General features: G+C 42.5%; 1 protein-coding gene across 1 annotated transcript in view; it reads left to right on the top strand.

The window, feature by feature from the left end:
- The first annotated feature begins 5,574 nt into the window (after positions 1–5,574).
- Positions 5,575–23,573, top strand: part of mfng (MFNG O-fucosylpeptide 3-beta-N-acetylglucosaminyltransferase) — a 39,421-nt gene continuing 21,422 nt past the window's right edge. The window contains exons 1-3 of the mRNA XM_033624410.2: positions 5,575–6,312; positions 19,859–19,904; positions 20,331–20,433. Coding sequence (XP_033480301.1) covers positions 5,935–6,312; positions 19,859–19,904; positions 20,331–20,433 — 527 coding nt within the window. The 5' untranslated portion in view covers positions 5,575–5,934. The remainder of the gene's footprint in view (positions 6,313–19,858; positions 19,905–20,330; positions 20,434–23,573) is intronic.

Raw genomic sequence — 23,573 nt, 5'->3', positions numbered from 1 at the left:
GCACGGGGCTGACTTTGTCGTCAGGAAGTGGAGTAGATCTTGGTAGGTGTCTCACCTTGGGGAGATGTTTGCCAAGCAGACCACTGCAGACCCAGTTCAAGACCAACGAACAACAAAGCCTGTTGTGATTTTGCGGGTCATTGCTGTGTTTCTAGTGGCGTTTTCGGCCCCAAACACAGGTGACCCATGTTGATTGAAGAACATCTTCAACCTTCAATTCCAGATCTTCAGAAAACTGTCTGCGGATCCCGTTGCAACTGCCATGCCATCATCAGTAACTCCAAGGCAGCTAACGCGGTTGTCATGTCCAACCAACACACCACCACAGTTAGCTTTCAATGTGATATGCGGCTGGTTGCTGTTATTTTGTAATGGCGTCCAACAACGAAACTTAAGGCAGCAAAAGTCTGAGTGCGGCAGGTGGGAGGTGTGGTGGGTGGGATCCATCAACCACCCACTTTCACCCATGAGGTTGGTGTTCACTTCTTGTGAGATTGTTATGCCAAATCCTGTTCTTTTCCCCTTAACATTACCACAAGCATTTAATGTTGAAGGGAAAAAAACCCCCATCAATTTGCAGTGTTGTACCAACATAACATGAACAGTAAATTTCCTGTGAAAACAGAAGTAGCCTAACAGAACTTGACACAGCATTATAGAACATCAACAAGTATTGCACCCAGAGTACCTTGCACGTCATATCTGGATGTGGAAAGTCCATGACCGAACGTCGATATGTGACGAGGTCGGAGTGAGAATGTGTTGCAAAATTCCATCAACTAGTTGTTAAAACATTTTAGTTTGGACAAAAGTGGTGGACTGGCCGACTGACTGGCATTGTCATTCTTAAGAATATTGAAATGTAATCAGCAGATTTTAAATCTACAGAGCACACTCATGCTGCACAAACCTTATTCATTTTGGAGACTCCATGAGCTGTCCTTCAGCATCATCCTCAAGTCAAAGAGTGAACACAAGATCCATCCATCCATCCATCCATTTTCTAACTGCTTATCCTCTTGAGGGTCGCAGGGGGGCTGGAGCCTATCCCAGCTGACACTGGGTTCACCCTGGACAGGTCACCAGACTATCGCAGACAACCATTCACACTCACATTCACAATTTAGAGTCACCAGTTAACCTATCCCCAATCTTGCATGTCTTTGGACTGTGGGAGGAAGCCGGATTACCTGGAGAAAATCCACACTGACACGGGGAGAACATGCAGACTCCGCACAGAAGGACTCCCACACCCGGGATCGAACCAGGAACCCTCTTGCTGTGAGGCGACAGTGCTAACCACCACAACACTGTGCCGCCTGAACACAAGATATCTAAGATATCTAACTGTAACACTGACATGAAATGTGATGAAAGTATTCATGCTCCTTGACAGATAAGCTGCGGCTGTGGCTCGGAGGTAAAGCAGGTCGTTCACCAATTGTAAGATCAGTGGTTCGATCCCCGGCTCCTCCAGTCTTCTCCTTGAGCGAGATACTGAACCCCAAATTGCTCCTGATGATGCTTCCATCGGTGTGTGAGTGTGTTAAAAAATGAATAGCAGGTGGCACCTTAATGGTAGCCTCGGCCACCAGTGTGTGAATGTGTGTGTGACTGGGTGAATGTGACTCGTAGTGTAAAAAGTGCTTTGAGTGGTCGAATGACAAGACAGGTGCTAAACAAATGAGGGTCCATTTGCCATTTTCAATGACCCCTTGGACTTTTTGTTGGTCAGCCTAATTCAGTGTAATTCAGCCTAATTTTGTGTTATTAGTCTTACTGCCAGAGGGGGGGAGACAAAAGTTCCACACTCCAGCTTTAAGTCACCCATAATTTGTTTATTTTCATCAATGTAAACTCAACAATTTGGCTTCTGAGGAATAAGAAAAAAAATCAAACAAAGGTGATAAATTATTTCTTTCACCTCTCAGAATATTCTCATGACTCTACTTCAATGTAAGACCTGAAACTGAAGAAACCTTTGCCTTGAGTGCATCATCCACACGACTCAGCCTTTTGTGGTACATTTGCATCCTGACAACAAACAGTTTCAAAATGAGTTGGCCACTTTTAGAAAAACAAATGACGCGTACCGTTTGCTAACATGATGTTTTACTTTTGCTCTGTAATAGTTCCATTTTTAGTTTATTTTCAGTGTAATATAAGTATAATGTCAGGAGGGTGAAACTTTAATGATCCCCAAAATAAAGATGTACTTGTGTTTTGGAATAACACGCTCTATTCACCAAGTGCTGATTTTAAAGTTTATATAAAGCAGTTTCGTTGTGTTTTTGTGACTGAACCTCTCAGAAAGCTCTGTATCAGTGACTCGAGTGCTGAAGAGGAAGGAAGAAGGCGGAGTGTTTTGCTGTGGTTTGCTGTTTCTGGCTGAGTGAACAGATGACACCAGGCTCAGTGGGCTGTGATAAGTCGTCTGGTGTATGGTTTGTGATTGATTCTCATTTTGTGAATTTTTGTCAGCTTTTCATATATATCAGTGGTTCCCAACCTGGGGATCGGAGCTGCACGGGAAACAGTTTACAAGATGATAAAAAGGAAAATATTATTTCTCCTCAGAAGTTGTTTTCCCCCCTGACTTCAGAGTTTTATCTCTTCAAGGTTGTTAGAAAATATTCAAACATAACACAAAAGGCAACACTTTTTGGTTAAACACAACTCTTGGAAGCATGCAACTTGTGTAGTCATTGTGAGTAGACCTTGGCCAGGAATACTCAACTTGCTTTGCCCGGGGGCCACTGTTGCAAATGACAGCAGGCCAGAGGGCAGTTAATAAACAACTGTTAATAATTTATACATATTTAGCCCAAACCTCTGTCCAAGGGTCCTGAGGATCCACCCCTGGCACTTTTTTTGATAAACAACCTCTTTTTTTGTGCTTTTAAAATCATACACTATATAAAAATATTGAACGTAGCCACTGTGATGTCACACACTGGTTGTGAACTCCCGTTTTGAAGCCTTGAGTTTGACACTTGGCCGTGTCATGTTGGATTTTTCAGAGCCAGAGGTTACCATACTTGGACATCCAGCAACCAACGCACATGGTTGGGTTTAGGCAACAAAATCACTTGGTTAGGTTTAGGAAAAACAACAGGGTTTGGCTCTAAAATCTTACGGGACTCCCACCCGCCCTACTCAGACTTTTGCTGCCTTAACTTGCGTTCTTGTCCCGCTGCGTTTCCCGCTGAAGCCGCCAAGTGCTGTTATATTATAATGGCGACCGGCCGCGTTATCATGCCAACGTTAAAGGATGGCTTTTTCGTCAGCTAGTCACTGCCCAAGCACCGGATCTCATTGATTTAGGATTGAGACCAGATTGTTTTTTTGTACCAAGCTGTAAACATGACTATTTCTACTGTAAAGTTGGTCATTTTAACATGGGGTGTATGGGCATTGACTCACATTTGGAGCCAGCCTCAAGTGGCCATTAGAGGAACTGCAGTTTTTGTTACTTCTGTGTTGGCTTCATTTTTCAGACGCAGAGATTACTGCTTATTCTTATATGTAGTCTGGCACCTTATCTACACTCAGTACAAAAATCCCATGGTCAATCTGGGATCAGGAATCAGTTTATTTTCAATGGTCAGAAAGCCACCCGGCACCATGCCAAATCTGGTCCACTGGCTATAAACTGAGTATCACTGGTCTAGGCATTGCTTAGCAAGTTAAAATGTTTGGAGTCTGTGCAACTGCTCAGCCTCCAAATTGCTTCCTCAAATAAACTATTTATTTCAATGTCCATGTGGACATCATACACTCTCATAGACTCACCTTGAGGAGGCAGGCAGCACTGTGAAACTCATGTTTTCTTACTTTTCCACTGCATTTGATACTATACGACCTGCCACAGGAGATCTTTCCTACCTGTGGCCATGTAACTGTATAACTCCTCCCCTTTCTGTAGGGAGGAGAGCTGAAACAAAGGACACTGACAGCAATATTCACCTACATTAGATGCACTATTACTTAATATGATGCACATTAATGAAGCTCTAGCGAAAGTTCAGTCAGGAAGACAATACTTTTCATGCTCAGGCGGTGAGTTTCTTTCTCACCCTGCCATTCACTCCTTGCACGTAAGCTCACTCACTGTCTCTAGGTGTCATTATCTGGGTAGGTCAATCGAGTCATCAGCTGATTCACAATCAACCAATAGCACAGCGACGCACCTTCTCTGTCAGGCTATCATCTTACTGCTCCTCATTTTAAATATGGTTCTTTTTCTGCTGTGGTTCTTTCTTGCTGCACCCTCCACCTCCCCATCACCACCTAGTCTTTGCGGATTCATCAGCCTCATCTGCCTCAGCAGTCAGCAGCCTCAGAGTCAGCAGCCACCACCACCATCAGTGTCTGGACTCTGTGGGCTCAGATGTCCCTCGATCGCAAAATATCTCCCTCTGGTATCGAAGCACCAATAGACTCACAAGTCAGTCTTCAGACGCTTTGCTTAACTAAAGACTGATGTCTTTCTCCCTGATTTTGTGTTTAGATGGGCGGATACAATTTCAGAGTTTAAAAAAACTCCCTACGTTGCAGAACCAATAGTAAATCCGCAGGGCGGTCCTTCAGTGGCTCGCTGAACTCTTGTGCTCGTAAACATAGTCCGACTGCGTTAAAAGTTTGAAACAAAATCGCTGTAAGTCCTTCATTTCCACAATCTTGTGGACTGAGCACACGTTTGATAAAATGGAGTTAAATCTCTCGGCATCCATTTTCAAGCTCTCTGTGTATTTGTTTCCTTGCGGACGAGAAAAGGGGGAGCGCACATTTCCGGGAGGGCGTGTCCTTTTAAAAAATGCAAGAGGCGTTGCTTTGTTGCCGGCCGTTTTCTCCGGTGTGTTAAACACATTTTAGAAAGGAATGTCCCCAGACTATCAGAAGGCGGCGATCTCTGATTGTCTGGTGGCGAGACTAAAGGACCAAAGACTTCTGTTAAGTCTTAATCAGCACACATCATCTGTTAATCTGTACACTTATATTCTGTATTAAATATTATCTTGACTTCATTCTTCTGTCTCTCCTGATTGAACTACTTTAAAATATCTTACGCAATATTTTTCTTCAACATCATGTTCCCTTGTCAGTGTAGTGCAATATCATTTTCTCATTGTCATATTGTTTTCATTATAACATTGATTATCAGGAGCAGTCTATTTTGTCAACCATTTTAGTTCATTTGTAGTAACTCCTGTTCTTATCATAGTCCTATTGTTACTCTATTAGTCACTGGTTTTTGCTTCTGCTCATTGAAAACACTTCTATCTTGTACAGTTGTGTATTTTTAAATAGCTTATTATTCTAAAACTGGGCCCAGTGAGTGACCCTGACCCGGGGGACCCACTGGTTGTCTGGTTGGTACTGGTTTTGAATTGTTAAAAGTGTGGTTCCTGTAATTTGAAGAAGCTCTATTGAACTGAATCGAATTGAATTGAATATATTTAGTACTGTAAAATAAAAGCTTATAACCGGAAGTATACTATGATTCTCACTGTAGTAGTTTATTTTGAAATCAATGCAGGAAGTACTATCACTTCATACCGTGTGACCTGACAGTGGTGACAATGGGTGGGCAGAGCTGTGACAAAGTCAGATATATCCGAGTGGCAGCGGCTTATACACAGAAAATGAGAGGAGATCAGCCTTGTCATGCAGCTGTAAGGTCTTTACACAGGCGATAAAAAGTGATTAGGATTATTAAATTATTCTGATAGTCAGTCTTCAGTCATGAAAAGTGTTAGTTAATTAATGAGGAACAACGGTTGTTCTGTTATAAAGAAGGAAGACGCAGGAGGTGATGGAGGAACCGTCACGAAATTAGACCAAAAAGAAACGAACATGAGGATTTGAAATGAGAGGACCAAGAAAATGGTTTTCAGGTTTTATGGAATTTAAATAGGCTAACTTTTTTCTACGATGCAGAAGAGATGGATACGCCGGAAGTTGCCTGTCTTGATTTTCACCTTCTTCATCATTCTCTACGTGGATTTTCAATTACGCACCAGCAGCCTGCCCAGACTCAGTGCGGCTCACTATCCGTCTCCCGGTGCGCTTCACCGCTCCATCCAGCAGGCTCCATCCCCGGCCAAGGACGCACAGAACCCGGCGGGCAACAGCAGCAGCAGCAGCGGGGACAGAGGACACCCGGCCTCTGATGATGGTACAGGTGCACATGTCACGCAGCCGAAACTGAAGCTGGAGGACATCTTCGTCGCTGTGAAGACCACCGGGAGGTTCCACAAGACGCGTCTTACTCTGCTTTTGGAGACGTGGATCTCCAGAACCAAGGCGCATGTGAGTGTGTGTTGGGTCTGATCTGTTATGGGCTGCTTTAAAAAGGCTTACATATCACAACAGCTGCTGCTGTCACCTAAAGCCACCTGCATTTCACCTAAAGACACCCGCACCTAAGTCACATATGTCTTAGTCAAAGCAAACTCTCTCTGTTTATATTGAATTATGTCTAAATGTTTAAGAAAAGAGACCAAGTGTCAGCTGAACACTTCACCGGAGATTTATGATGAAACTCCTGAACCTGTTTAGTCATACATTTATTAGATGTATGGGTCTCATATGTGTGTGTGTATATATATATAAATATATAGGCTACACACACACACACACACACACACATATGTAGGCCTATAAGAAGACGTGGTGTAGGCTTGATGATGAAATGAAAACATTCATTTCCTTCCTGCTTTAAAGCTGCAGATCTGATGACTGTTTAGTTGCAGGGTGATGTGGTTGGTCAATTTTACTGGCAACTATCCTGTTAGAGTTACACACAGATGAAAACATGTAGAGAGAATCATCAGAAACAGGCCTGTTGAAACCTTGGTGTCAGTCTGATAAAGCTCAACTTTAACCAGCTTTCTTACCTCCATCTGTGACATTTAGGTATTGCAGGGACATAGATGAATTTTTCAGACCCAAAACATAACAGTCATCACAATGTAAGGGTTTGGTTTAAAGAAACGGTGTGTAAGATTTAAGGAGATTTGGTGTCGTCTAGCGGCGAGGATTGCAGATTGCAACCAGCTGAAACTTCTTCCTATTAGAATTTCTTCAGTGTTCATTGTTTAGGAGGTTTTTACCAGGAGCCGAATTATCCACAGAGGTCTCTTCCTCTCCAAAAGAAACACACCAGGTGATTAAAACTAGTAAAACATAGAATAAAGTAGTTTAACGCTACAAATCATAGTTTCTCTGATGCTGTTTGGCATGTCGGATATGACAGTTAGCCTAGCATCTGCTAATGAGTGCTCACCTTTTTTCCAACCCAGTCTCACTCTAAAGTTGCCCTGTTACATCGGCATGATACGCAACCGGTCGCTGTTACAGTTTAACGGTGCTTGGCGGCGTCAGGGGGAAATGCGGCGGGACAAGAATGAAGGTTAAGGTGGGTGAAAGTCCAAGTAGGGCGGGCAGGAGTGGTGGTGGATGGGTCCAACAAACACCGACTTTCACCTGGAAGAGCGGTGTTTGCGTCCCGTAAAATTATAAAGCCAAACCCTGTTCTTTTTGCCTAAACCCAACCATGCGCGTTAGTTGTTGGAGGGAAAAAAAATGTTTTATTGACATAGTGCATTTATTTTGAAAGAGACTGTATGTAAACAGTGAATTTCCTGTGAAAACGGAAGTGTATTTTGAAAGAAGACAATGCATGTAACAGGCAGAACTTGACACGGCGTCCCAGAACGTCAACAACCAACACACCCAGGGTATGTTGCACATCGTATCTGAACGTGGAAGGTCCATGACCAAACGTTCTCTCGCAAATCAGTGTTTTTCTGATGCTGCTCAGCATTGAGGGGCTTCTAACTACAGTAGCCATCATGAAAACACGAATGACCCTATCTAGAGCCAATGTTTGGCTTGTCTATACTGGGTTACTGTAGAAACATGGCGGTGCAACATGGCTGACTCTGTAGATGAGGGCCTGCTCCCTATGTAGGTATGATCGGCTCATTCTAAGGTAACAGAAACAGTTCTTTCAGGAAGCCTAATTATCCACTAAACAAAACGTCCTTATTACATGATGATCAATTTCTGCCAATATACTCCCTAAATTCTACACACTTTACCTTTAAAGACTCCAGTGAAGGCAAGATTGGGTGTTCAGGTGTCATGAGTGAGCTTTTGAGACTCAGAAACACATAACCTCGCAAACTTGTTGAACGCCTTGTCTGTAGAATAGCTGTTATTTTGCCATCAGTCCAGTTCAAAAGGTTTTATTACAGGGCATCCAACGATTTTCATCACACAGGAGTTCTGATATTGAGTGCTGAATTTCAGGCAGCAGTGGCCCATTTTTTTCTCCCTGTCTACTCTTTCAGTATACTTATTGTTGAAGTCAGAGGTGCTTTATTCTCATGAAATACAAAATCACGCACTGTAGACTGGCTGGCATTTTACTCAAGCTCCCAGCGAGGCTTTGCTAACTACAGTTGTATCTGTGACTGATGAGTGGCTCGTCCAAACAGCATCTCTGATCTATAGAGGCTTGGTTCGTCCAACCTGGCTGGTAAAATCAGAGTTAATCTTCAGAAAAAATGCATGTGAAGGATTCTGAGTTGGTGGAAACGATGATTGATTCACAGGGTTGACAGTACAGTACAGCACAGGATAGATTCAGTTATATTATTGATTCCATGTTGTGGTTCATGGAACAAGAGTTCATTTCCTTTTATTAAAACAAGTGAAACAGATGAACAGTGGTCTTCGGAGGGAGCGTTTAGCTTTTAGCTTCTTGTTTTCAAAGAAACTGCTGATTTAAGAGAAATGATTTTGAGAGTGAAAGAGGAAGATACTGATAGTGTATTCCTCTTTCTAAATGCGAAGGCAAAACACAAGATAGTTCCATGTTTGCTTTGGGTAATGATCTGATGCATTTGAGAATACACACACACATACACACACACACACACACAAACTGACCATCTATACATATTAACCCACAAAGATATAAGCATAGATGTAGTAATACAGGAACACACACACACACATACACACGCACACACACACACACACACACACACACACACACACAGACCAACTATACACATTAACCCACAAAGATACAAGCATAGATGTAGTAATACAGGAACACACACACACACACACACACACAGGAAGCTGTGCAGGCAGGTTGTCTGGACTGAAGGGAAGCAGCCGGCGTGTAGCAACGCTGTTAACAATACTAAAACGGAAGCTGGTCATAGAACAGGAAGTGGAGAGGCAGATTGCAGAACAGAACAAACCTCATCTTACCCTTACTCGCACCCCCCCACACACACACACACATCACAAGACTGTCCATTTCTCAGGGTGAAAAGTCATTTCTAACCAGCGCGGCAGCTTCTGTTACTGCACAGCTAATCTGCTCAGAGCCGGAAACAGAAGTGCGAGGACAGAAACTGTTCTCTAAAAAGTGTTTTTTTTTTTCGGTCCCCAAGATGATCTAGGACCCCTGGGTGCCTTCAATCATATTGGTGGAGATACACTTGTTTTTAATGGCTAAATATGATCATCAGAGGAAAGGTAAACACGAGTACACAACCATGCTAGCAGTTATATGAGACACAGTATTACTTTTAGCTAAATGTCATAATAATCTTTTATTTCCAATTAGGACTGGGCGATATGAAAAATAAAATATTACATTTTTATTTTTACCAAAATAATTTTGATAAATATTCATCAGTAATGTGGATAGAATGACTAAGGGGGTAAAGGAAAATAATAGAACAGTCACGTCGACACGTCACCCTGTGTCAGTTGCATTTGAACACACTACAAAGATGACATCCGATGGCCAAGTAGCACGTACGTTCTGCGCCTGCGTGAGAGAGAGCGGAGTGACAGAGTGGTACATCCTGTCAGCCGAAGGGTTTCCTATCTGTGCAGCCGAGCACCGCAGCCCCTCCACGGACTATTACATCCAGACGGTCCCGGTGTTTCCTCAGCAAGCTCCACTTCACTCAGCTCACCCGCTGCTTCTTCCCACTTTAACCTGAATAACAAACCAGGGCTCGGTGCTCCGGTTGGATCCAAACGGAGAAAGCTAGCGGAGGCTAACTGGCTGTGCTTCCCTCCGGTCATGCTGCGGCTAACGCTCCGCTAACCTCACAGCTAGCCCCGGTTTCTTATTCAGGTTAAAATGGGAAGAAGCAGCGGGTCTGTCAGGCAGCTGAGTGAAGTGGAGCCTGAGGAGGAAGCACCGGTTAGCCCCGGTTTCACTACAGGCAGATTCACTCGCTACAGGGGTGAGGAAGTAAAACCTAAACAGCCAATCAGAGTGATCTCTCTCACTGGCAAGCTCCGCCGCCGATTCAACATGCTCAATCAGCTGAAAAGCCGCCAATGCGGACACCATAGTGCCGACGGTGCGGGACACACCGCAAAAACTAGGGTGACAGACGCTCACCGACGGCCAGTCGTCGGCTTTGTGTGTCAATCTTACATATTGCTAAATTAAAACCATGAAAAAACAACTCATATGATATAACAATATCCAAAACATAAGACATTATCTAGTCTCATATCACAGTATCAATATAATATCAATATTTTGCCCAGCGCTGTTTCCAATGCTGACATGATGTTGTGATGATGTTTAGCAAGCACGGTGGAAACCACTTAAAGTGATCACATCCAATTTCTCTCAATAAAACAAGTCTCCAGGAAGCCTTTGGCTGCTAGTCATTGCTGCTAGTGTTGGAGACAACTGCACACAGGGAAAGCACCCGTGGTTGAAACCGCCCACGTGCAGTGGATTGATAATGCCCACACAGACAAAACAAAAAGCATAGCTGAGTCTGATGGGATGGTACTTTTTTTGCAGATATTTTGTCATAAACCAGAGTATTGGACTATAATTTTGCCTTAATGGTGGCGCTATAGAAGCAAAGTCACAAAAGTAATGAGGGTTCATCTTCTGGGAACGATGAATGTCTGAGCAAAATTTTGTCACATTCCATGATGGAGATGTTATTTCACAGGATAAGTACAAGTTTTGACCTGGTGGTGGCGCAAGAGGAAAAGTCAGAGAACCACCAAAGTCATCCTTAAGCCCAGTTCAGACCAAAGATTCACGATGAGAGGAGCTGAAACACTACTCTACTTGCAATGTGCTGTTCTGTAACATTCTAAAAACATGCAGGTTCACGCCAATGCAACTTGATGAAGCTGTGCATCATCTCTATGCAACAACTCTCTGTGCTTCTGTTCTGATTTCCAGCCTTACCTCCCGGTAATTTGGACTTGACCATCTTACTTCATTACAAGCCGACTGGCTATAGAAACAGGCAATGTTACAATCTAAAAACCAGTCGCTGGTGGTATGACCAGCAGAGTTTAAGGTGACACCATCAGGCTGCTTGAGTCGAGTTTAGAAAGCCAGCTGACACCGCTGCAACTTCTCTCTGCAACGTTCTAAAACACTTTAGTCACGTTGCCAGTCATTGGTCTGAACTGGGGTTTAGGATTCATCTGCTGGGCAACATGAATGTTTGTATGCAGTTTCATGGTAATCTAGCTGTCGTGATAGTCTGGGACAAAGTGGTGGACTGACCTGCTAAACAGAAAAATTTAGTTCAGTATCAGCTGTGGTGAATTAAAGAAGGTTTGTTTTCAATTTTGGCTACTTGGCTACATTCCCATAACTTGCTCTGGTGGCTGTGTTTTCTAATCAAATGTTGATGAATGTTAATGTCGAAGACTTGCAGTGTTTGGCCTCAGAGGAGCAACACAAGGCTATTTTTTAAGTTACCTACTAAACCATTAATGTGCTGCAAATAAAATCTTGTGATTGTCCTTGGCTTGAATCCCCGAAACAACTGGATAATTCTAAACGGATAAAATGACGAAATAAATCAGTGGTTTTCTGTCTTTGCTCAGGTACTCATCAAAGTACTTTCGAGGCACCTCAGAACCCCCACGTCAAACAAGGTGAAGGTCCAGAGGCCAGATTTGAAAGCCAGAATCCCATCACATGGGCACGAAACCTGTGAAGTAGTGATCAAAAAACCTTATCAAGATATATTGCAGTCACTTTGTGCCATGGGACAGTACAAATCTTACTCAATGTCCCTTCAACAGCGTAAAAAACAAGCTGAGATTTATGCATGTCTGCCTGACCTCAGTGAAATGTCCTCTCAAACTTTGTTTACGAGACGCTCCATGCTGACAGCCTGCCATTTTTGCTCCCCAGCCCAGGTTGACTGATTTCAGTGCAGGTAGTTTAGCTTGAGTTATGATCAGAGGAGAAGAAACAGTGATGGTGGAATGTTCTAAGGGTTTTACTGTGGTAGATGTTGGTGGTGGTTGTCTTGGTGATTGTGGTGAGGAGGATTGATCGAGGTATCCTATTACTCCTCCTGCTCCAGTGATGGAGGGAGGGGTGGACGAAGGTAAAAGTAGATGAGTATTAAGAATTGATGGATGAGATGATGCAGCCTCTTAAGAGTGCAGTAGAGATATGATTATGGAGATTAGTCACTTTAATGTAGACACACACAGAGTGAAAAACACTCACCACAAAAACACACACTTTCATGATTTAATTCATAATTTGCTGATGAGTAATTAGTAAAGTAACATCATCACTTTTCAATACATTGTCATGACAACAGAGCAAAGACCCATCCTCTGACGAACGTCATGAGATGAGTTTTAAATCCCTGGAAGAAAAAAATCTGCAAGCTCATGTTTTATTTCCTTTGGCCATGGGCAGATTGTGAGGCAATGGGCCCCTGGGCACAGATATGCAAAGTGCCGCACCACCTCTCGTACATAGAAGCAAGACACACAGACTTTGTGCTGGTTTTGCCTCTTTATGCTGTTGTTGTTTTGCATCTTGTCATTTTGTGTTTCTTTATGGTTGTTTTTCCACTTTTTATGTTGCAGTTTCTTTGCATCTCTTTGTGGTCTTTTGTTGTCTCTTCCTGGTCTGTACATGTTCATTTGAATGACATTTTGCAGGTGAGGACCAAGGGGCCCCGCTGACACTTTGGGCTCCTTGGTCTATGCCTGGTAGGCCTGTTCAGTAATTCATCCATTGCTCTTGTAGATGCATCTTGTTCCACTCTTGTGAAAACAGATGTCCATCTGACCTGGTCCACTTGAGCTGCATTTCCACCTTGTTGTACCTTGTTGCCATTTTCAGAGCAAAAAGAATAGGCTGGATTGAGATGGACTGGTTTGTGCACTGAGTCCTTGTCAGGCAAGAGCAAGGGTTTGGTGCTGCTGGAGCGCACAGGAATGATGCTCTGCCATGTTTTTTCTCCAAGTAGGAAATACATTTTGCAGTTTACATAATCTGGTTCAAATTCATAAACATTTTTCTAAACATTTAAAGATCCAATCTTTACTAAAACACGTCATCCTAGAGAGACAGTAAAAACAAATGGAATAGTTTGAGTCGTCATACTGACATTTAAGGTGTGTTGATTGATTCATGTTGTCAATTCATGCACTGAGTAACACGCAAGAAAACATTTGGCTTTAAAAATTGCAGGTGGCTGTCAATGGTAGCCTTTGAACAGCAGGGTTTCATCAAAGATATTGCATTACAAGCTGTGCCAATGGTATGAAATAGTATACACTTAGGTTCTTTTAAGTGAGTACCGTGGCCACTCTTTTTATCTGCTAGCTTAATATCTGGTATCAACCGAGTACATGATCTATAAGTTGCTGTCAGATCTCGCTACAGTGTGTTGCTGAGATGGAGACAAGTCTTGAACAAAGTTTATTTTCTCCTAATAGTCTGAAAAATGCCATATTAGTGTTTGAATGTTCGTGAGGTATGTGGCTTGTGAAAAAAAGGTTCCAGTATTTACTTGGGTGACTTTGGGGCCAAAGAAAATGGGCTCATGTTCACTTCTCCCACTAGAATGAATACAGCAAGTCACATAAAGGGGTGAAAGAAGTGAAACCCACTTGACACAGATACAGGCAATGACTAGTGAGCCAGTGGTCTCTGGTTTTGATCTCAGGTTCCAGACCAATTCACAAACGAATTTCCCTCTGGGACGAATAAAGTAAGTCTAAGTCTAAGTCTATAAGTGAATTGGTCTGCCAATGCCAGGTTAGGAAGAAACAAAAAGAGGACCCTTTAGAAGACCCCTTAGTCAAGGTTTTTTTTGTTAAACTAAACCTAGTTGTAACCTGAAACCTAAAGCCAAGTGCTAACCCAAACATTAACGACTTTTACCAATAGACAGGAAGTCCCCACGACTTGAGTGTATGAGTAGTTTCTGTTCCCATAACAGGCCCTCTTCATCACTTCAACATAGACATGAATACCATGCGTTATATTGCCCCTACCCAAACCATAACCCCAAAACCAAGTCTGAACAGCCTTTTGAAGAAGCAGGGACTGGCCTCACTTTTAAGGTCTAAAACCCAAAGCCCCACATAGGTAGGAGAACAAGAACAAACATACACATCTGGAAGAAACAGCAGCTCTGTCGCCCTCTACTGGATGGCTGCAGAACGATTGCTGGCCACAATTCAATTTCTCCTCTCTGTCCCACTGTTATCTTTCTCTTGACCATCAAAAGTTCATGAAATCAGAAAAATCAGAAATCTCAGTCCTATAAAATAAAAGGCAGCTCACTTTTTGAAAAGGTACCCCTGGAATATATTTTTACTAATCTCATCATGTAATCCAGGGATTAAAGTCATTAGCTGGAGCTGCCTGTCAGGCAGTCTGGAAAGCTTCTCTCTCACTGCATGTCTCTTATTTATGCTGTCCATGTGCTCTCTCTCAGACACACACACACACACACACACACACAAGCTGACAAATGTTTATCATGCATTCAGTGTCTCTCTCTATCGTGGGAAGTTCAGTTTCACACCCTAATCGCGTCACACTCTAACCCGACTATCTCCTCTTTTCCTATCTCTGTCTCTTTAAAAGTCACCCACCCACACATACTCACACACGCACGCACACACACACAGCTGGTTTAAGTCACATCTCTTGCCTTCCCTGTCATTTCTAATTCACTTGATATAAAAACAATATATTCATGAGTTTGTGAATCGCATTCATGTTGCATTAATTGTATTTTGTCTGTAAATTCTGCTGCCATCATTTTAAATATAGGCTTATGCTGTTATGTATCCTCTTTCCTCATACTTTTTCATTTTGATATATCTATGTGAGGGTAATATATCACAAGTGGTAGAATAGAGCGTGAGATGGATCGATGGTTTGGTGTGGAGTCCACATTGATGCGGGTACTGCACCGGACCGTTGTGGTGAAGAGGGAGCTGAGCCAGAAGGCGAAGCTTTCGATTTACTGGTCCATCTATGTCCCAACCCTCACCTATGGTCATGAGCTATGGGTAGTGACCGAAAGAATGAGATTGTGGATACAAGTGGCTGAAATGAGTTTCCTCCGTGGGGTGTCTGGGCTCAGCCTTAGAGATAGGGTGAGGAGCTCAGACATCTGGAGGGAGCTTGGAGTAGAGCTGCTGCTCCTTCGTGTTGAAAGGGGTCAGCTGAGGTGGTTCGGGCAGCTGATCAGGATGCCTCCTGGGCGCCTTCTGCTTGAGGTGTTTTGGGCACGTCCCACTGGTAGGAGGCCCCGGGGCAGACCCAGAACACACTAGAGTAATTAAATATCTCATCTGGCCTGGGAACGCCTTGGGGTCCCCTAGGAGGAGCTGGAAAGTGTTGCTGGGGAGAGGGACGTCTGGGGTGCTTTGCTTGGCCTGCTGCCCCTGAGACCCAGCTTCGGGTAAGCGGATGAAAATGGATGGATGGATTTGTATGTGATGTTTTGGCGGCTTGGTGGTGCAGTAGTTAGCATTGTCGCTTCACAGCAAGAGGGTTCCTGGTTTGGAGCAATAGGTGAGCGATTCGAATACCAGGTTGGGCAGCTTGTCTGTGCCAAGTTTGTATGTTCTCCCCGTGTCAGCGTGGGTTTTCTCCAGGTGCTCCAGCTTCCTCCCACAGTCCAAAGACATGCAGGTTAATTGGTGACTCTAAATTGTCCGTAGGTGTGAATGTGAGTGTGAATGGTTGTCTGTCTCTATGCGTCAGCCCTGTGATAGTCTGGTGACCTGTCCAGGTGTACGCCACCTCTCGCCCAATGTCAGCTGGGATAGGCTCCAGCCCCGCCATGATCCCCAACAGGATAAGATGAGGTTATGGAAAATTAATGAATTAATGAATATGTGATATTTCCAAATAAACAGTTTTTCTTTTTGTTTCTGACCTCCCCTCCAGGTGTTGTCATGAATCCGTATTCTGTTTCTAGATGGGTGTGTGAGCATAAAATTATAATCCAAAGATGTCAGGAACTTAACTGTATTCACATTATAGGTTTGTTGATATTTGAGGTCGTATGCAGAATTCGTATCCCTTATTTGCGCCATTATTTTCTTTCTCTCTGTTACTCTCAGTGTTTTATCTCAGTGTGTCAGATCTGAATATGATACAGGCCTGTATGTTGTTGCCGCTTCAACAGAGCTATTTCAAAACGCTTTAAAATGTATGTTTGAAACATTTTTAGAATTCTCGTTTTCCAGCCAAAACTCAGAAAGACACATTAATACGTTTCTAGGAGCTGAATAAAACATGAGTTATGGGTTGTGTTTATCATATCTAACGGATGATTTGTTCCACTCTGAGGTTATTTAGTGTCTGCCTGGCAAAGGAAGTTGAACACACCGCACGGTTCAGCCTGAGGGGCTGTGGCGATGGAGTGTGACGCAAAGGTTGCCTGTTTAAATCCCATGGTGCAAACCTGCTCAGTGTCAGTGACTCATGCACTATAAAGATTTCTCATCTTTCATTTGAAGTCTGCTACATGAGACTGAGAAACTGAGGCAGGATTCCAACTGGTTGTGTAATTTCTTAAATGTCTGGGAATTTTAGAGGAATTTAAAGTGATTTTGCATTTAGAAAAAATCCATCCAAAAATCCATCCATCCAGACAAATGTACTGTAATATATGTAATATTACAGTACATTTGTCCATGGAAGTCTGCAAATAGACTGCATATGCATGCATTCATCCATTGAGCGATAACATTTGAATCTAGAGCTCAACCTACGTTTTTATATCTTCAGATTGATTTTGCTTATGAACTCATTTTTATCCTCTGCCAGGGTTATTTTATGTGTATTTGTCTTTGCAAACTTGTTTGCCACATAAATCCCTTGAGAAATAAATAAAGAAAATTAAACTGAAAAAAAAAATGTACTGTTTAAATTACATAATACAATATTATGTATTTCTACAACTACATTTTTTATTACTTCGTTTAGTAATAGTTTTTCATGGTAAGTAATGGTATGTTTTGGCAGCACTCTCCTTTTAGATTTAAGAAACTGTAAACTTAACTATCACTATCATCACTGAACTCAACAGGCTTGTATTTTGGACAGGCCTTTAATTCCCTTCACAAAAAAATGATAATCAGCAAAGATGGGAAATATAATCAAATTGTTTATTTGAACCAGCATGAATATTACTTGTATAAAAAGTAGGCTTCAAATAACATCAATTATGAATCACTCATTTGATCTAGCTCTGACAATACAGGGCATCACAGAGAGAGAAAACGTTATGACACTCTTTTCATAGGATTCGTTTCAAGGGTTACAGCATCCGGCATACTGACACACCACTTTATCCTGTTAAAACAATATTCACAGCGTGGATTAATTTTTATGAAAAACCCCTTTGATTCTTTTGGTCAGCGGACCCTCATGGACTTAAGGAATTTGAATAACTCACTCACTGGGTAATCAAGGAATGGGCACATATTCTGACTTTATAGCCCTATTCGGACGGGATTAGTTTAACGTGGAGACGTGGGGTAAAGTATTTATTACCAGGGATTTTAGTCCCGTCCAAACGCGCCATGTCTGTAATCATTACGGATAATGTCAGTAAAAATTGATGACTTTTACCTTCTGTAACACGGTTCGGAGAAGATACCTCGGATAATATTAATTCCGTGCGAACGCGATCCTCTGTAAAAATGAATGTAAATATTTCGTCATGTCCTGTTTACAACCATTTTTTTGTTTACAACTAGTTTTATGCATTTTTCGATGACGGAGGCGCTTGAAGAAGCATTCGGTGTTGTCGGCAATCGTGATAGTGGACATTCTTCTAATGATGGCATAGCCCTACGTGGGAGACCAATCAAAAAGGTCGAGAAGAAAGCACTTTTCAGAGCCACGAGACTTCTGGTTGTGTTAGGTAGGCCTAATATAAATTCATATTGCTAATCGTGTACACACAATCCTGATCATGGGCAATATTTCACATTGGGTTAATCATTACTTATTATTATTATCCTTCATGTGATGCTTACAGGAAGCAACGTAGCACGCACATGCCATCAGGGAGGTGACGCCAGGGCACAAACTGAGTTACCGCTCCCATCTCTGGTAGAATTATGGAGATTTCTTGTCCCGTGCGAATCGGACATTTATATTACAGACATCCTATGGTAAACTGACATTAGTCCACATCCCTATATAAAACTAATCCCGTCCGAATAGTACTTATGGCAGCTTCAGAGGAAGGGAGTCCCCACTTGTTTTTTCTTCATGCTGGTAAATCGGAATGAATTACGGTCTTCTCTGGTGCTCACATTCTGGTAAAATTAACTGATCAATTGAGTTTTGGAGAATCTAACCGAGCTAACGATGTGTAACAGCTGGCAGCTAACTAAGGTTAGCTCAGGTGGGTAGCCAACAACATGGTTTATACATCCAAAAAACTTCTATAGAAATAAACTGCTTGGCAACCAGACCAGGCGTCTAATTGAGACAGGCCTTTATTGGTCAAAATGTGCTCCCACACCGGGCTTTTAATTGAAGCTTTATGGTATGTGAGCTAGCTAATGCTAAATCACCATGCAGCACTTATTCGTAACAGGGAGGTGAACTACTTAGCTAACATTTATGTCCTATTGAAACATATTGGCCAATTAGTTGTATTATTATCCCAAGTGTATGGGCATTCTTGTGGGCTACAATGGATTGATTTGTAACTTTTCGAGCAAGAGAGTCTGACATACCGTTCACCTCAGAAACCACAGTGGCGAGGGTGCAGAGGGTGATGCCAATGCACCTAGCCATGCTACAACTACTGCTGACTGAACTTAGCAGCTGCAGGCAAGGGCAAACAAGAGAAGATCCGAACATACTCTGAGGATTGTCTCAAGTGCAACTCAGTTTTATATGTTGATTTAATATACATAGTAGGGGTCTCTGGTCAGTCTCCCTTTGAGCTAAAGGTCCTGGGCCTGAAAAATGTCAAAGACCACTGATTTAGATTATAGAAATTAGTAAAATAAAACTGAATCTGCAGCCTGAGAGCTTCAATAGTAGAGTGCTTTTACAGTTTTACACCACCAGAGGTCAGTGTTGTACCAAAGATCTGTCTATGTGGTGTAAGAACAGGCTGTGAGGGCTGTGAGAGGGGTATCACTAAGATGTTTGTGAGTGTGTGTGACTCCATGTCTGCCAGAGAACAAATTGACTCTGTCATATAGCACTCTGTGGACTTCTTTGGATCATAAACGTGTATTAGTGTGTGTGTGTGTGTGTTTGTTCTGTGTCGGCGTGCAGTGACTAATTTTTAAGCTCACAGTGGGGAACCTTGTTTTTGTCACATCGAATTTGCTCCTTTAAAAACAATATTGATCCTGTGTGTGTGTGTGTGTTTGTGTGTGTTCAGTCCTTAATGAAGGTGCTTTCAGGACGTCCTGTTAGAGATGTGTAGAAGAAGAAGACGGAAATAATCAAAGCTGGTGGATTTAAATCCCCTTACTTGTCTCTCTCTTTTTTCTTTTTGTCTAGACTTTCATTTTCACAGACACGGAGGATGAGGATTTACGTTCGGAAGGTAAGCAGCAAACAAGTCTCAAATTTAGATTTAGAAGTACACACAGTATGGACAAAAGTATGTGGACATATAATTTGTGTTTTTCAAAGTTACGGCTAGTCCCCTTAACTGAAGCTTTTTATGGCTCTGTACATTTCTAATTTTGCTCTGGCCTTCCTTTATTCTCTTCCTCCCTCTCATTTTTCTCTTCTCTTCATCCTATCCCTTTCCTCACAATCTCCCGTTCCCCCCCAGCAGTAGGAACCCATCATTTGCAAATAAATCTAATTTACATCCTCTGATTATAATAGCCAAACTTGGTTAGAAAATACTATATAACATACTTGTCAGTACCCACAATATAATCATGTGAAACACCTTTGAAGCAGAGAAAATCCAGTTGTATAAATCAAATACACATCCCTCTCCCTCTGTCTCTCTGTCCAGGTTATAACATGGTGGTCACAGGCTGCCAGTCAGATCACAGCCAGCAGGCTCTGTCCTGCAAGATGTCTGCCGAGTACGACGGCTTCATGGCCTCTGACAAGAGGTGAGACACATTAAAGTCCATCTATCACCCTGCCCACACTGGATTTAAAGATCGGATTAAGATTACAAACCTTAATGATCGCCGCGGGGAAATCGGGCTGTCACAGCAGCAGCAGGTGGTGAAAGGAGAAATCAAAGAAGTAAATAATCTTCTAGGGTTACATAAGCATAAATACACCGGTGAGAATCACTACGGTTTAATTACAGGGGTAATATTGGAAATCCTTTGTTTTTATTTTGTCAACATGTTTGTTGTCGCTGCTTGCACAGTATTTCCACAGGTCATTTGTCATTCAAACAGTGTGGGCAAAGCAGAGGGCCTCCTTCTCTCTCTTTGCAAACTGATTACTTGCACCAAATGCCAGGCAGACAAAGTTAGCGTCTAACAAGTGAAAATATTGGAGCATTTAGCAGCTGAGGAGTGAAATGTTTTCTCAGAAGTTAGTGGAGACCAAAAACAGAGCTGAAAAGAGACAAATATTGGACTTACATTAGGAAGATAGGCAAACTTAGTTAGTGAACAGCAGCCTGTTGGTTTAGGGATGTGTTTATGTCTGTTACCCATTTTGAATGTTATGACTTGATTAAAGGTCCAGTGTGCAGGATTTAGGGGGGCTATATTGGTAGAAATGGAATACACTATGATAAGAATGTTTTCTCTAGCATATAATAACCTGAAAATAAGAATCTTTGTGTTTTCGTTACCTTGGAATCAACAGTTTATATCTACATAGGGAGCAGGTCCTTGTCTACAGAAATCCCCATGTTGCCACACTGTTTCTACAGTAGCCCAGAATGGACAAACCCTGGCTCTAGATAGGCTCATTCGCATTTTCTTGTCGGCCATCGTAGTTAGCGGCCGTGCGTTGAAAAAACACTTTGGGGAGGAGGAGACCTCTGCGGATAATTCCGCTCCCGGTAAAAAAACCCCTGAATGTCTGGATCAGAAATAAGGTGAGCGCACATTAACAGGTGCTGGGCTTGTAGCCTGTCTCTGACATGCCAAACAGCATTGGAGAAACATTGATTTGCACGTGAAATTGCTTTATTCAGTGTTTTAACCAGTTTTAATCAACTGATCCATTTGTTTTGGAGCGGAGGAGACCTCTGTGAATAATTTGGCACCCTGTGAAAAATTCCTGAACCATAAAGACTGAAGGAATTCAAATTGGGAGAAGTGTCTGCTGGTTGCAATCTGCAATCCTCACCACTAGATCCTCTTAAGTCTTACACATAGACTGTAAAATAATGGTCGTAGCTACAGTGACATCACCCACTGGCTTCTGGACTCTCGTTTTGAAGCCTTGAGTTCGGCATTTCAGCGGCTGCCATCTTGCTTTTTTGGAGCCAGAAGTGACCATATTTGGATGAGAGGGAGGAGCTGTGGAGGAGGGAGGGGTGGCTCTGACTGAGAAGCCGAGGGCAGTATTGGCATACAGCCTGTGACTCAAAGTAGCTACGCCCTTAATTATGTGTAACTTTAAGCCTTAATAAAATGTAAATAGATGAGTTATAGAAAAATTCACTGCTGTACAGTCATAATGAACAGGGAAGTAAACTATGAAGACCAGAACCATTTTTTGTACCAGGCTGTAAACATATCTATTTCTGCTGTAAATTTGAGCATTTTAACATATTGACTCTCTGGAGCCACCCTCAAGTGGCCATTCAAAGAACTGCAGCTTTTGACATCTCAATGGGGGCTTCAGTTTTTAGTCCAGAAGGTTGATGTTTGGTCCTACACACTGGACCTTTAAGTGATCATTAATAGTGGCTATTTGTGTCATAGATATGGGTTAAAACACGTCTGCTACACCGACTAGTCTGTTCAGAATGTTGTCAACCATTGAATACCTGTTGGCACTTTCATCAGGTCTTGAAGCACAGACTACGTGGTCGGTTTAGAGGAAAACATCATGGTTTGGCTTAAAATAAGTATGTTGAGTGATGTATGTCGCACATAAGTGCTATACATCATCTGAAATACTTAATTTGACATACATCACATACTTAAAATTTTTTTATATTGGACACACCGGGTCTTCTGGGTGAAAGTCCGGTGTGTGTTCCGACCATCACCCTGACCGACGTCCCATGCAAGCCTTCTCACTCTTTATACTGTTGCTGTTATGTCAGCAGACTCTCTTAAAGGGAAATTTCGGTTTATTTCAACCCGTCTCCTATCGTCCTAAATCTGTTTCAAGTGACTAATAATATAAAAATAATAGTTAGCATGTTAGCCGTTAGCCTAGATACAGCCGGGGCGCATAGTAGCGTCAGACCTGTTAAAACGTAAGTGAACGGGCAACCTTCAAGTGCAAAGTTAGTCCACTAAACAAGCTTTTTTTCCACAAAGACCGCCTCATATCGTTAGGATAAATGTCAGAGAACATATAGAAAACGACATGTAAACGTGTTGTCTTACCTTACCGGTGTGCTGCCATGTTTGTTTACCATTTAGCTCTGCTTTCCAAAGCGCGGCTGAAATATATCTCGCGAGCTCTAGATAAAGCCCAGCTGGATACTACTCCAGGTGGAGGTGTCTCGTCCTCGGTCACATCCAGACCTTGAAAATAAGGCTGCAACCGGTCCCATTCCTTGCAACAGAGGCATTCCTCTTCTGTGGGCACTGGGGCACAGCATTCACAGGTACACCACCAATCTCCAGAGCTACGCAGCCTTGCAGCAGCCATTCCTCCTCTCTCGTCCTCTACCTGTTGCGCCTCTCTCTCTCTCTCTCCTCCTCCGTTCTTCAATTTCACGAAGCTCTTCGTCAGTGTATTCTGGCTCAAATAAATAAGGACGGCCATCAAACTCTGCAAGTCAAATTCCTCCTCCACAAAGTCGAAGTCTGGCAAAAAGTCAGCTGTTATTCTATAAATCTTTCATAAATAAATGAATGAACTTGGAAATCAATGAACTTCCTGCACTTTGGAAAGCAGAGCTAGATGGTAAACAAACATGGCAGCACACCGGTAAGGTAAGACAACACGTTTACATGTCGTTTTCTATATGTTCTCTGACATTTATCCTAACGATATGAGGTGGTCTTTGTGGAAAAGAAGCTTGTTTAGTGGACTAACTTTGCACTTGAAGGTTGCCCGTTCACTTACGTTTTAACAGGTCTGACGCTACTATGCA

This window comes from Epinephelus lanceolatus, chromosome 3 (assembly GCF_041903045.1).
Source record: "Epinephelus lanceolatus isolate andai-2023 chromosome 3, ASM4190304v1, whole genome shotgun sequence".
In the NCBI taxonomy this organism is placed as follows: Eukaryota; Metazoa; Chordata; class Actinopteri; order Perciformes; family Serranidae; genus Epinephelus; species Epinephelus lanceolatus.
Note: the sequence above shows the minus strand (reverse complement) of the source record. Positions and strands in the feature narration are given on the sequence as shown.